Source organism: Spermophilus citellus (genome assembly GCF_964194105.1).
Source record: "Spermophilus citellus genome assembly, chromosome: 3".
Lineage (NCBI taxonomy): Eukaryota > Metazoa > Chordata > Mammalia > Rodentia > Sciuridae > Spermophilus > Spermophilus citellus.
In genome coordinates this window covers 26,038,199-26,053,687 of record NC_138184.1, presented here as the reverse complement: position 1 = coordinate 26,053,687, position 15,489 = coordinate 26,038,199, and the positions used below count along the sequence as shown (strand labels likewise).

Here is a 15,489-nt window from a genome sequence, read left to right as displayed (position 1 = left end):
CTTTGAGTGTCCACCCCTCTAGGTTATTATGGATTGACAATATTACAAAGGCATGAAGAAAATAGCAAGCAGGAAAATATTGGTCTTAGGATTTGTCATTAAAATATATCTTTTATTGTTCTTCAGTCAATACCAGGAAACATGCAAGAGTCAATCAAAGCAATGTGATTGAACAGAAGGTATAATGTGAAAGACTTTAAGACTATCAAACAACTTGTGAATATACTTTGCATTTTGCTGAACAGAAAGTAGGTCCTTATTTTTCCTAGTAGTAAACATCTTAGGTCAGCCTAATGAAGCAATTGGTCGTTTTATGAATATTATTTTTACTTCAAACTTTGAAGTCCTAAAACTAATATCACCACAGCCACTGAGGAAAATGTGGAGCCTCCCGTGACAGGATGGGAACCTTGCAGTCTTCTGAGGACTTGGTTCCCAGCGTAGGCAGTAGGTAATTGAATTAGCAGGGTAGGCATTCAAAACATTCTGGGGGGGGGGGGGAGTCCAACCTCAAAGGGCGTGTGAATTCAGACAAGCAGGCTGTAAGTCAGGGCCCGTCAGGTTTACCCAGTTGCCATCAGCTGTGATTATGTAACATGATATGGAAACATGGCCCAGAGATGGAATGGAACAGAAAGTCAATGGTTAACAGAGAAATGGGAGTTAACACGAAACACATGTTAGGCGAGAATGAACCCCCTGTCCCCTTTAATCCAAGTCAATTCAACAAACACAGCTTTTAGATCAGACCTTACCTAAGAACCGCATTGATGATGACTCCAAACATGGCTCATTTGAGTTTGTTCCTCTGCTAATTCAGTCTTCCAGTTCCCTGCCGTTGGCTGGGCACAGCATTCAAGGGGCATCGATCCAGGGACATTTGGAGGATCCTTCCCCTCCCTGAAGCCCCAGCCAGCTGGATTATGGTGAAGAGATGAGGCCATTGCTGATAGAAAGGGGGCATCTATGCCTCCACCTGTTAAAAATACACTAACTATAACACACGCCTGAGGTTAAAGTTGGGTCCTTAATTCTGAGATGTGTTTTTTTTTTTCGTATCATAATTACATTTTATTTTTTTATTGGTTGTTCACAACATTACAAAGCTCTTGACATATATTTCATACATTAGATTGAAGTGGGTTATGAACCCCCAATTTTACCCCAAATGCAGATTGCAGAATCATGAGATGTGTTGATCTGTGTGGCTGAAATCATACAGGCTCCTGCTTTGATTCCAAGCCTGGCTCCCACCACCCTCTGGGTAACCGCTTCCACTCACCCCACTTCCAAGATTTGCTTACGAGGCCCTTGTCTCAGTACATTTTCTGTTGTTCGACTGGTATTCTTTCATAAAGAATAGAGTTCTATGTAGCTTGTGGTTCTGGATTCTGGGAAGCCCAAGAGCATAGTGCCCACCTCTAGTAGGGCTCTTCCCTACCTCATAAGATGGCCAAGACAGAGTAAGCTAGCCAGAGAGCTCATTTGTATAACAAAGCCACTTCCATGATAGTGGATTAATCCATCAGTCTGTGAATGGATTAATCCATTTATGAAGGCAGAGCCCTCATGACCCAAGCACTTCCCAAATGCCCCACCTCCTAATACTGCCCCACCTCCTAATACCTTTAGCATATGAATTTAAGGATTATGTCTCTAGTTCTTAAATCCTAAGGACTAGATTCTAATTTGGGGAACAGTTTCAAGCCATATCAGCCCTCCACTCTTCAAGCCCACTCCTCCTGCCTCCCTTCTGGCCACTGCTACCCAGCATTGATCCACTGCTCATCCACGTGAACCAGGTTCTGCAGATCAAGTCTCCGGGGTGCACCAGGTTCTCTGGCTGATGCTGTTCCCTTTTCCCTGGGATTCCCTTTCCCTCCTCTTTAACCCTGGACATTCGCTTTATCCTTTGATCAGCCTGAAGTACCACTTCCTCTGAAGAAAGCCAATCGCTGTCAGGCCTGATTTCCTGGTGGGGAGGAAACACTTAGAAAATATTTACAGTCACAATAGGAGCCCTGCTCCCAAGGCTAGGAATGCAGTGGTGGTGGGGTTGTGTCTGACCCCCACAATGTGTGGAGCTGCAGTGTGGCCTAAGTACCAAGAAGACAGAAAGGGAGTTTCCTGATGAAGACTTTGGAGATGTGCTTCTCACACATGCAGAGCTCATGGGTACATGGCAGTTTATTTAACTTCTCTGGGCCTCAAGACTAGAGGTCACCATTTTCTTTGGTATATACGTCTGATAAATGTCTTGCTGTTCTGGGGCTGATTCCCCAATTTCACTCCTAAAACCGTTGTGCCGCTTGACAGTAGAATGTTGGCCATGAAAAAGAATGAAATCTTGTCATTTGCAGCAAGATGGATGGGCCTAGGGAACATTATGTTGAGTGAAATGAGCCAGGCACAGAAAGACAAAAAACTGCCTGATCTTATTTTATGTGGAAGCTAAAAATGTTGAACTCAGAATTAGAGATAGTGGTTCCAAGGGCCTGGGAAGGGGAGTGGAGAGAAAGTGGCTAACAGGTACACGGGATGCAGTTGTACCTGTGACCTGTAATGTTCCTTAGCACAGCAGGATAACTGGTTGACAACAGTTAATTGAATATTCCATAGTAGTTGGTAGAGAGGATTTTAAATGCTTCCAACACAAAGAAGTAACATATGTCCAAGGTGATAGATATGCCAATTACTTTGATCCCATCCTTAGACATTGTATATGTGTATTGAAAACTCACACCATCCTCCATAAGTATAATATATATCAATTAAAGTTTGTTTTTTTAAGTCCCCGTTCAGATAGTGAGTCATAAGGTCACGGTACTGATGATAGAGCCTTCTGCACATGGTGGTGTTCAGATTTGGGGTATGCTCTGACTATTGGAATGGCGCCCCGTGCTACTAGCTCCCTCCCCTTTCAGATGTGACCTCAGCCTAGAGAGGCATTGTAGGCAACAAATGGGTTTTCTGGATGATGTGTTTGGAGCATAAAACTTAGAAAAATGGCCAGAGAACTTCTCTGTCCCTCTGGTCTTTGGGCCCAGGGACAAGGGGCTGTGTTAGAGCCACTCTGTTCTGAGAACTCGGGGGGAACCTGTGTCTGCTGTTGTGCTCTAGGTCAGCAAAGGAAGCTCCACCTCCTGAGCCTAGGGGCAATGCCCCTGTTTTCCCAGTCGCTTTCTGTAGCCACCAGAGCTTGAAGAGGCCTCCATAAAAGCTCAAGGCTTCCCTTTCCCACCTGGGCGCAGGTGACGGTGACATTAAAAGCAAAAGGGAGCTGGGCGTGGTGGCCCATGCGTGTAATCCCAGAGGCTCAGGAGGATGAGGCAGGAGGATTGCAAGTTCGAAGCCAGCCTCAGCAATGATGAAGTGCTAAGCAACTCAGTGAGACCCTGTCTCTAAATGAAATACAAAATAGGGCTGGGGATGTGGCTCAGTGGTTGAGTGCCCCTGAGTTCAATCCCCTGTCCCCCCCACCAAAAAAAAAAAAAAAAAGGCAAAAGGGAGACTTTGCAGCATCATCCCTGCAACACAAGCCCCAGTTCATGCTTCGAAGCTGGTATTTTGGGAAGCCAGGTCTTGTGAGACCACATGGAGCAAACAGGGCACTTCATCCTGTCAGGCCTGGAGCAAATAGGCCTGACACTTTGGCAGCTTCTGGCCACAAAGATTCCCCTGACCAAGACTGACCCAGACTCTGCCACCATATGATGTCCATAATTCTCCTTGGTCTCCCATAACCAGGGCTCCTGACAATTTCCCAAATCACCACCATCTCTTGGTTTCAGCTTGCACAATGTTTTCTTTGGGGTTGGGGTGAGGGGAGGACAGATACCAACAGAAAACCCTTAATAACTGCCTTGGCAGAATTCAGCCTTGTCCCTGGGTCCTGGGTCCTCTTGTCCTCATTTGTATGCTCAGTTAGGTTCTTTTGTTCAAATTCCAATAGCCACAGGCCTCTTCCAGCTCCCAGGGGTCCTGCAAGATAAGCATGCTGCCATGGGAAGCATTTGGACTCAAACAATCTGGAAAATACTCCAGAAGTCAGCCGGCTGAGATGACCGTGGGGGCAATGCCACCATGTTCTTGGCCCACCAAGGAAATGAAGCTGTGGACGGCTAGCCGGGTGGCGCTTGGATTATTTGCAATATGGGGAGGAAGCATTACTTTCATTTGATTTTGAGCCAAGTTTGGTTAAAACCAGGTTGTAGGGAGAGTAGTCAGCAATTGTTTTTATGTATGGGATGTGAGATGAAGTGACCCCATGCTCTAAGGAAAATGAAACGCACAGAGAGTCATCAAAGTGTGCAGTTAGCATCTGAAGACAACCATGTAGGCCACCGTCCTAATATTATAGACAAGGAGTGTGAGGCCCTAACCTGAGTCGGCACAGCTAGGCTGCAGCCTGGGACCCTTGAGTGTTCACCAAGAATTCCACCACTGGGTGCCGGATGAGGCTCACAGCCAACCACGTGACCTTGGACAAGTCACTGGACTCGGGGCCTCTGGTTCCTTATCTGTCAGCTGAGGCCATGGGACTGCATGATCTCAGAGCGGCCTTCCAGAAACAACATTCCAGGGTGCTCTGTTCGACTTCCAGCGATAGAGCAGCCTGGCCTCCCAGCCTGCAGGCACTGTTACCTCCCATGGTCTGGGTAGAAGTCTTTTTTTTTTTTCTCTTTGTTTGGGGGGGGTGGGGGAGGGGGGACACAGTGGGAGAAATGTGCCAGAATGGAGGACTCTAGTGTTTCCTGGTTTCTCAGCTGATAGTTCCTTTGACCTGGGTAAGAATGGGAAGAGACCCCATCAGCAGCCCTGTTCTCAGCCTCTGACCCAAGAGGCAGTGCAGGACGGAGGTTATAGGCAGGTCCAGAGCTGGATGGTGTGTGTCCCAGCGGGACTCTGCAGCCTGCTGGCTGCAAGACCTCTGCTGCTCACCTGGCCTCTCCTTCCTCCCAGTTTCCACAATGGGGAAGCCAGCATGATGAAGGCCCCTGCTTCCGGATGGTTTCGAGGACTGAATGTGCATGTGTGGAAAGCAATCCAGAGCCAGGATGCAGGAAGGAAGGGCTGGACAGGTGCTAGATGTCAGCATCTTGGTTGTCACATGATCTGTCCAGCACACAGAAGAGTGCCTCCCATTGATGACCCTGGTCAAGGACTGAGTTTCAGTCTGAATAACACCCATACAATACCCAACAGCCTTTAGTCTTCCTGTGAAACGGGACCACCCTGAACCTGCCAGAGGGGGGAAAAAAACTTTTCCCCAGTTAAAATAATTCCTGTGTAACCACAATCAGGCACACAACTGGCCAAGACTCCATTCCACCAGGGGCAGATTGTTATGTGGAATCACGTCACCTTATGGTCACTTCCCTCTTGACAGCCACTCTTTCCCCATCGAAACTCCCGGTGGAAGAGGAAAAGTAAACTTGGAGCCTGTCTCTGTCTCTTCAGGTTGATGCTGGGCTTAGTCCACCCCCGCCACTCCCAGCTCTCTGTCCTTCTCTGCTGGTATCTGGGACAGATGGCAGAGCCAGCTCTGCACACCCAAAGCACATGAGCGAAGCTGGCCAGGCTGGGGCTCTGCTTCCTCTCTCTGCCTGGAAACCCAAAGCACCAGTTTGTAGAGCAAGGAGGAACTCTGCCCCACCTCTGATTTCAATTAGGGATGCATGCATCCTGTAAAGTTCTGTCTGACTCGCCCCAGACCAAATGGATTGGGTGGCCAGACCTGGTGATCTTCACAGGGTTGCGGAAGACCATCTTCCAGAGGTCAAACAGGGAAAGTGGAGCCCCATATGCTTCAGAGTGGAAGAGGATGGGGCTTAAGAGCCAGAGCATGCACTTCCCAACTTTTAAGTGCCCCGTGACAAATGCTTTCCATCCAGCAGGTACTGCATGTGTCTGAACAGAGTGTCACCCCCAAGTATCCCCTCACTTCCTCGAAAAGGGAACGTTACCTTTTTTTCCCCCCTTCATAAGAATCAGAACCATGGTTGTCTTTTGGATAAGAGTCTGGAAAGGGGCCAGTGAGAACTTTCTGGAGTCGTGGACATGTTCCGTACTTACATGGGTATGTGTGTGTGGGGGGGGGATAATGGGTGATCTCATTTGTCAAAGTTCATCAGACTGCACTTACAATCTGTGCATTAGAGGGAATCTAAATTTTATTTCAGTTGAAAGTGTTCGAAAAAGGAATAGTCAACTACTTATAATGTTTAATTATGTAGTTGTGCACTCAAAATCGTAGAAGAGTAGCATTCATTTATAATAATCTGGCCATTTTCTCACATCTCACAAATACTTTTATTCAAATGTGCATCCTTTGAGAGCACTGTTGCTAGGCCACTTTTTTAAGACAAGTTTTCCAGCATATATCATCTTTGATCTTACTTATTTGAAATGCAGAATTTTTTGAGTTCATGTCTGAAATTTCATTGCCACACACAAATATTCATTTACCCCACAGTGGTGGTTTTTCTCATTTGTCTTATAAGCAAATAAATATTCATGATTTTTACCCCAGTAACAACGTGTATTGCTTTCTAAAATGAACTTTAAAATATTTATCATAACTTTAAACAATCAGATCCATGAAATAATCATCAAAAATGCATTAAACTTCAGTGCCTCCTTTTCATTATTTCCTCTAGTAACTTCTAAAATCATCCCAAACTAGTGTTAATATTGAGTCCTGAGATTCCTGGCTGATATATATTCCCCAAATTTTGCATTTCAAATAAAATAATTGAAAGAATCCCAAGTTGTGAGCACTTTTAAAGGACAAGAGGGTCCCAAAGGACGAGACATTTTCAAAGGCAACGTTCATTTTTCTCATAGTTAATCCTGAGGAAATAAAACTTCATTTTGTTTATTTTCAGACATGTATAGTAAATTTTGGAATGTGTTCAGACCAGAGATAAAGCGGAGATTAATTAAGCGAATTTTGGTGGTCTCATTTTATAGTGCATTATTAAAAGATTATTATTCTTATGTTGGAAGTTTCTTTATGTAAAAACTTTAAACCCTGCACCCTAGCACAAATGGGAAGTTGAAACACTCTTGAGAAAGTTCAAACACACTATATTTTATTCGCAGGCATCAAAGATAGGAAAGTTTAAACAGATGATTCTAGTTAGCAAGGGGATTGTAAACACAGTCCTAAATTATGGATTACTAATTACTAACATTCTGGTCTGGCCTAACATCCTGTTCAGTCTTTAGCTATCACCAGGGTATATGGTGATGGATAAAGAAGACCTCGTACAACGGTTCCTCCAGGTGGATGTCAAAAGGCACTATTCTTCAAGAACTCCACCTGAAAGGCTGCACACCACTGTTTGGGTGCGTTTTGTTTTTTCGTAGTGCTGTTGCTCAGCACCATTGCCATGGCTGTCAGAAATAAAATCAGATGACTCACCAAGAGCTCACCGAATGTTGAAGTCCCTGTCCGGCTCAGTGCAGTGTCTGTCCAGCTTTTTTTTTTTTTTTTTTTTTTTTTTAAATCAGAACTCTGATTTTAAGTGGCATCATATGTGGCTGATACTTTAGTTGGAGCAGAGAGATAGGGCACAGAGCTGCGTTAGTACACTTTCTCCCTCCCAAGAAGGGCTCCTCCTAGCACCCTGAGGGCTCTAGGAAGACTTCTAGCAGAGGACTGTCTTCTGGCAAAGGTCCTCTTATGGATCTTAAGGTCTCAGAGGACCTGAGTTCTAGACCTGGGCTCTTGACTGTATGTGTGTTGGCAAGTGACTTGACTTAAGTTTCTTTTTCCTCATCTACTCTAATATCAGTGCCTAACAGAATTGTTGCAAGGATGTTTGTAAATGTACTTTGGAAATCATGAAGCATAAAAAGTTTATTGTGTTCCAAGTCTTATTGTTTCCTAGTCACATCTCATTCACATGTTGTGTGCCATCTCCTCTCAATGATTTAGGGACGTAAGATCCACATTTTCTATTATTTGGCCCTATTAATGCTTCAGCTTCTGCCCTAAAGCCTTTTCAGCCAGAGCCGGGTGGAGTGGTGGGCACCTGCATTCCCAGGTTGAGCACCTTCCAGCTATGCAGGAGGCTGAGGCAGAGGATCACTCGAACCCAGGAGTTCCAGGCCAATCTGGGCAATACATATCTTTAAAATAAAAGGCTTTTTAACATTCCTGTCCACTAGAGAATGAACAAGGAGGAAAAAAAAATTGGTACTTTCTTCATGACACGGGACTCCAGGAACATGGCCTGTGGTTGGGATCAGCCATACTGACAAGCCTCTTTCCATTTTCAGGTTGGCCAAGAGAAAGGAAACTGCTCTTTCCAGAAAAACCCAACTCCCTGCATCATCCCTCAAGAACAAGAAAATATCTTCCACACAATATTTGCTTTTTTCACAAAGTCTGGAAGAAAAGTCTTGGTAAGGATTTGCCCAGTGGCTGGGGTAACATGGGTGGTCCTCCTCAGAAGGCAAGTCTGAGATTAGAGGCCAGTTTTCTCTTTGGTATTTGTTATTTCCCAAGTCTGCTTCTCATCAACTGACTTATAAAATCACAAGCCTGAGGTTTCAATCCTAATGTTGAATTTATATTCCAAATTCCATTGCCTGGCAAAGGGAGAACCTTTTCAACCTCCAAGCACAAAGTAAAATGTTTCTCCAACTAGTTTGAATCTAAACGAGTAATTGTTCTTGTGCAACCACTTAGGAAACCCCCCCCCCCCACACACACACACAATTACCCAGCTATATATTGCCATTCCTGGTCTATCCCCAAGGGAAATAAGTACATGCATCTTCTGAACAATTAGGACAAGACTGTTAATAGCAATTTTATAATAACCAAAGCAGAGAACAATTCAGTTAAGTATCAATAGGAGAATGAATAAACAGTTGTGGTATATCCATGCCCTGGAATATCACATACCAATGAAATATATGAAACTACTGCAGCACATAACAGCATAAGTAAATCTCACAGTAATGCTACTGAATGAAAAAAAGCCAAAGACAAAAAGACCAATGTATTAGACCATTTCATATACACAAAGTTCAGGAATAGAAAAAAAAAATAAGCTGGGTGCAGTAGTGCATGCCTGTAATCCCAGCTACTTGAAAGGCTGTAGCAGGAGGATCGATCACAGGCCAGCCTGGGCAACTTGAGTGGAACCCTGTCTCAAAAAGGGCTGGGGATGTAGCTCAGTGATAAACATTCCTGGGTTCAGTCCCCTGTACCATAAAGGAAGGAGGGAAGGCCAGCAGGCAGGCCTGCCTATCAGTGGCAGTGGGAGTCAGGGCAGTGAGCTCCTCTGGAGGAATACCACGGGGATGGGGTGTGAAGGTACCCCTTAGCTGACAGAAATGTTCTACATTGTGTTCAGGGTGGTGATTCTCTAGGTGTGAAAATGTATCAAGATATACACTTGAGATTTGTTCTATTTACTACATTTTTAAAGAGTGAAGGTGGTAGAGATGGAATTGAAATGCTTTCTCAGTTCCCCCTCTCCCTATATCTTTAGTCTTTTGCTAGGGATTGAACCCAGGGCCTCACATGTGTTAGGCATGTGCTGCACACAGCCCCAATCCTGGTTATGTTTCTTTAGATCTTCATTTCATCCTGGGCACATCTCACATTTATCATTTCCTTCCTCACTCTCTTCCACAGTGGAGAAGTGCAACTATTGGTCACTTGAAAGGTTTGGATTGTTTCACATACAAAGTGAGGATGGTACTTTTATTTTTCCTTTTCCTTTTCCTTTTTTTTTTTTTTTTGATACCAGGGATTGAACTCAGGGGCATTCAGCCACTGAGCCACATCTAGCTCTATTTTGTATTTTGTTCAGAGACAGAGTCTCATTGAATTGCTTAGCGCTTTGCTGTTGCTGAGGCTGGCTTTGAACTCACGATCCTCCGGAGCTTGAAATTACAAGCGTGTGCCACTACCTGGTACTTATATTTTTAAAAGTCCTTAGAATCCTTAGATGTAGTGATAAAGCATCAAGTGTTCTCGATAGACACAACTCTGTATCAAACTATAAATTTCACCTGCAACTGAAGCATCGTGAAGGCAGATGATCCTACAATACAAAAGAGAAAATGGAGTTGAACTTTCTTTTTATGTGTTTTTATTTCTTTTTGTTTAAGTTTATTTTTATTTCTTTTTACATAATTCCTATGTTTTCTTGAGCATAAGAAAATAACTTTGGAATCCCTCTAATTTCCCCTAACTAAAAATTTGCCACAAACACACACCAGCTACTGCACAGGCAGAAATTACATAATGTAGGAAATACGCTTGTGTTCCAAACTATCAATACTATCAGAATATGTAAAAGAGAAATTTCTTTCTCTTTAAAAAAAAATTTATTCTCTTTGTGAAATCCAACTTTTTGGTAGGATTAACTTTGGACATGCTTTTTTCCCTACTTGCTTGACTCTTGAATCCTGCTCTGGTGCCTGTCAGACTGGAATCCCTCGAATGCCCTCTGGTGGTGACAAAGAGTAATTGCCTTGTGTATCATTATCGTTATTATCTTCATCCTTATCATTATTATTTTTTTGTTTGTTTGTAGTGCTGGGCATGGAACCCGGGGGCCCTGCACATGCTAGGCAATCGATTTATCACTGAGCCACACCCTCAGCCCTGAATCTTCTGTTTGATTTCCTCTGCCCGGAATTGACATAGTCACCACAACAGAAGCCCTAGAGCTTGCTGCTCTATAAATGGTTGTGGCTTTGACTTTGCTATTATATCATTTGACAGTTCTCTGATTTTTTTCTTCTCAGGATTGTGAAAAGCCAGGAATTTCTTGCCTAACAATGCACTGTAATCTTAGCGCTCTCCCCAAAGAGGAAAGTCGCACTCTAGACATTTACATGCTGCTGAACACAGAAATATTAAAGAAGGTGAGTCCTAAGGACCTGCACTCATGGGCTTCATTGAAAAGCATTTGAATTTGTTTCCTCATGACACTCTGGATGCTACTTTTAAAACTTGTTTTGGCATGTGCCATCAGTAATTCTCCAGATGGTGCAAGGGGAAAATATCAGATGTTCACTACTCAAAATGTATTGTAAGGACAATAGCTTTATCAGGGAGTTTGTTAGAATCATAATTGGGAGCTGTTATGTTATTCACTGATATCTCTATCAGTGAATTGGTGGTTCTTGTTTCAGAGAAATTAATTTTTTTTTTGCAGAGTGGGGGGACATATCTATATCTATATCTTTATATCACTGAATTGGTGGCCCTTGAAGAATCTTATAAATTTACTCTGATTTGTTTTAAGGTAAGTTGCTATATAATCCCAGCAACTCCGGAGGCTGAGTCAGGATGATCGAAAGTTCAAGGCCTAGCCTGGGCACCTTGGTAGCAAGACCCTATCTCAAAAGAAAAAAGAAAAAGGGCTAGGGATGTGGCTCAGTGGTAGAGCACCCCTGGGTTCCACCTCCAATACCTCCCCCAAGACTTACTGAATCAGCATTGTGACTTTAACAAGCCTCCTAAGTATTTTGTTCCCCATTCTTTAGTTTACATCAGAATTACCCGGAAAAAAAATTCTAATTCCTTGTGGGTAGAGTCTGAAGTTTTGCAAGTCTTACAGGGTCCCAGGTGATGCCAGTACCGCTGGTCTGGCGAACATGTTTTTGATCAAGGGTTGGCAAACCTTTTCTGTAAAGGGTTTGTAGGAGCTATTTTAGGCTTTACAGGCCATATAGTCTCTTGCAACTGCTCAAATCTGCTGTCACATTACAAAAGCAGCCACAGACAATACTCAAATGAATGGAAATAACTGTATTCTAATAAAACTTTATTTACAAAAACAGGCAGAGGATCAAATTTGACCCATGAGATGTAGTTTGCTGACTACTTGTTTCAGAGAAATCCAATTTTTTCTTTTTTTCTTTTTTTTTTTTTTTTGCAGGGCAGGGGGATATATATCTATCTATATCTATATATCAGTGCATTGGTGGTCCTTGTTTCAGAGAAATCTAAATTATTTTCGCAGAGTGGGGGGACATATCTTTATATCTTTTTTTTTTAAATTATTTTATTGTTGGTTGTTCAAAACATTACATAGTTCTTAATATACCATATTTCACAGATTGATTCAAGTGGGTTATGAACTCCCATTTTTACCCCGTATACAGATTGCTGTGTCACATCAGTTACATTTCCATTGATTTACAAATTGCCTTTCTAGTGACTGATGTATTCTGCTGTCTATCCCATTCTCCACTGTCCCCCCCCCACCCCTCCCCTTCTCTCTCTCCATCCCCTCTACTATAAATCGTTTCTTCCACTTATATAATTTTTCTCCTACTCCTCCTTTCTTTATATCTTTATATCAGTGAATTGGTGGCCCTTGAAGAATCATATAAATTTACTCTGATTTGTTTTAAGGTAAGTGCTGCCGAGTATGAGAAATCCCTTCCAACAAGAAGCTCTAAAAAATAATTGCATATGAAGATAAAACAAAATATGCATGTTAGCCGCAAAGATTCTACTTATTTTCCTTTGGGCAGACTAAATGTGTTTAGTGTGATAAACCAATCAGCAGGTAAATGAATATCCTTACAGTAGTCCTTCTGTGGTCATTTTTAAATTAAACACAGCAATAACATGCTGACCTGCAAAGACAGGCAAAGGGGAATGTTTTCTCCCTACGTTTAGTTGTTGCAGGCTCCACAAGCCCACAGAGAGCTGGGTAAGATTCTGGCTTGCTCAGGATGAAAACTGGTTTGGGGGAAGTTGGGCTCGCACACAGTGCTTCCATGGTGAAACCTTTATAAAGGACAGCGTTAGGGATGAACCAGGTATGAACTAGAATTCCACTAGCGTCCTTCTGCAACATCATCTGGAAGCCCCATGTCACAGGTGTCCCTTCCTGGCATGGGTCCCCAGCTGAGGTTGGAGGGCCTGTGATTCTGTAGACTTACCTGTTCTGTCCATCTTCTGGACGGATGACATTGCTGACAGTTGAATTTCCCATATCACTCTTGCCACTGTCCACCGAGTTCTGTTCATGGCACTGATGGCAAGAAACCACCATGATGCTTCCGCAACCTTGTACCATATGGCTGTCACTTGCCCTTCAGTCATGTGTGCAGCTCTGCAGGCTGGGTCTTCTGCAGCTCTCTCCTAGTGACCTCTGATGATCCTTGGCCAAGGAACATGTCTCACTGACTGCTGTCCCCATGTCATTCAGGCCAGGGGAGACCCAGAAAAGAGAGCTGAGAACGTGGGCCCATGGAGGTTTATTCTCTAAGTGCCCTTTCAGCAGAAATTCCAGGTGCAGAGGAGAGCCTAGAATGCAGCTGACCTGGAAGGCAGATGGGGCCCTGGCTGCTCCTGGAGCTTGAAATGCAAAGTGTGGGTCCCCCTGACGCCAGCTCCCACAGGGAGCTGAGCCAGATGTTTCAGGGACCGTCACAGCCTCCCTAAGGACAGGGAAAAGCTCCAGCCTTGTGGTTTTGTCTGGGCCTAGAGTTGTGTTTATTTTCCTTTTGACCTTGAGGTCTGGCCCTAGACAAGGGAATTTGAGGTTTTATTGTTTTGACCTTAAGTTTTTATTTGAAATGTAGGCTCTGATTTTTTAAAGCTTCAGGGGATTCAGATTTCTTTGAAAATCTTCTTTCAGTTCTTGAGGCTTCCTTCACTGACTCTGTAACCACCAGGGGCCTGTTCTCTGCCAGGCTCCTCATCGGCTCGGCCTTTGACTTGGCCAAACATCATCATTATTATCATAATTAACACCTGAAGTGATAATGATGATCCATGGTTGTAAATACAGTCTGCCCTGTCTGCCCTATACCTGAAACCACATATTTATAAAACTATTAAATTGCTAAAAGATTACTTGCATGTAAAATTATTTGCCACTTAAAGTAGTTCACTGGAGCAAATCCTCTGAACAACTAGCTTCCCAGAAGCATTAAAATATGTTTTGGTGCATACCTGTAATCCCAGTCTCTTAGGAGAAGGATTACAAATTCAAGGCCCACCTGGGCAACTTAGCATGACCTTGCCTCAAAATAAAATAAAAAAGCTGAGGCTGTAACTCAGAGGTCAAATGATTCTGAATTCAATCTCCAGTATTTTATGTATCCATATATGTGTGTGTGTGTGTGTGTGTGTGTGTGTGTGTGTATGTGCCCACACACTTTTTTTTTTTAATTGCAGGAGAGTTTGTAAAATGGTTATATTTGATCAGTTTATACTATGTGCATGTATAGAAATATCACACTGGACCCCATTGCTATGCACAATTAATACATGTCTATAAAAAATTAGAAATATGTCTCATGTTTTAAAAAAGAACAATTATTTAAAGTACACAAACTAAGATCCTTTGTGGTCTCTTTGGCAGAGATGAGAAAAGAGACCTTTTGGAACTAGGCTAGAGGAAGAGTCCTCCACTTTCCTGTTTCTCTGTAGGTTTGGCCAGAAGTGAGTCACAGCTGGCATCTGAGAGCCTCTGACTAGTCCAATCCTTTGTTGCTGTCACAAAATACCTGAGATTGGGTAATTTATGAAGAGTAAAAGCCTATTTATAGTTCTGGAGACTGGGAAGTCCAAGAGCAAGGTGTTGTCATCTGGTGAGGGCCTTCTTGCTGCATCATAACCTGGCACAAAGGGCATCACATGGCAAGACAGAGCAAGTGGGCAAGCTCAGATCTCTTCTTACAAAGCCACTAATGCTATCATGGAGACCCCACCCTCATGACCTTATCTAATCCTAATTATCTCCCAAAGTCTTACCTCCAAGTATCTCTAATATGTGACTTTGGGAATTAAGTTTCCAACACAGGTATTCTGGGGGGACATCCCCAAACCATTGCAGCCTCCAGAGTTTCAGGCAAGCTGAATAAATATGGTGGACATGTCAATGAGCATCTTGCTGGCAGAGCACAGGCCACCCCAGTGGGAGAGGCCAAATACCCTAGTTCTATGCCTTTCATTTCCACAATGACAACCAGTTACCTCTTGGCTCCACAGTCAATGCAGCACCATTTGTACCACTAACCCCAAGATCCTGGACCTTTCCTCGGCCATGATTTTGCCTCTTCTTGATGTTTTCCAAATTCCCTCTCTATACCTGCTTTGGAGCCAAAATTTTCTGGTTGTCTGGATTGGTGGCTTTGAATCTGAGCCCATGAAAAGCTTCTGTTTCTGCTAGCAGGTAATTCCTGAGTCTCAGATGTGGCCCCTGCCCCTGGTTCCCTTTCTAGTAGGCCTAATTTATAAGCTAGATGTGTCTCCCTTCTGAATCTCTCCATCAGATGCCCTCTTTTTAATGTCTAATGGCTTTGTCCCCAAAACGGCTTCATTTAAGGACAAGCAAAGAGTTAAAAGAAACTCCTATAAAGAAGCGCTTGAGGGCTGTGGTCAGGGCAGGAAGATTCTATAAAATAGGAATCAGATGGCTTCAGTGGAATGCCAGGCATGGGCTTGCTGTACACAAACAGCTTCATTTATCCTCAGCTCTTTGTGAATCC

The 15,489-nt window shown here is 43.5% G+C and overlaps 1 protein-coding gene across 1 annotated transcript in view; it reads left to right on the top strand.

The window, feature by feature from the left end:
• ITGA9 (integrin subunit alpha 9) overlaps positions 1–15,489 on the top strand; it is a 320,486-nt gene that overhangs the window by 271,148 nt on the left and 33,849 nt on the right. The window contains exons 24-25 of the mRNA XM_081288073.1: positions 8,287–8,412; positions 10,777–10,896. Of these exons, the coding sequence (XP_081144199.1) occupies positions 8,287–8,412; positions 10,777–10,896 (246 nt within the window). The remainder of the gene's footprint in view (positions 1–8,286; positions 8,413–10,776; positions 10,897–15,489) is intronic.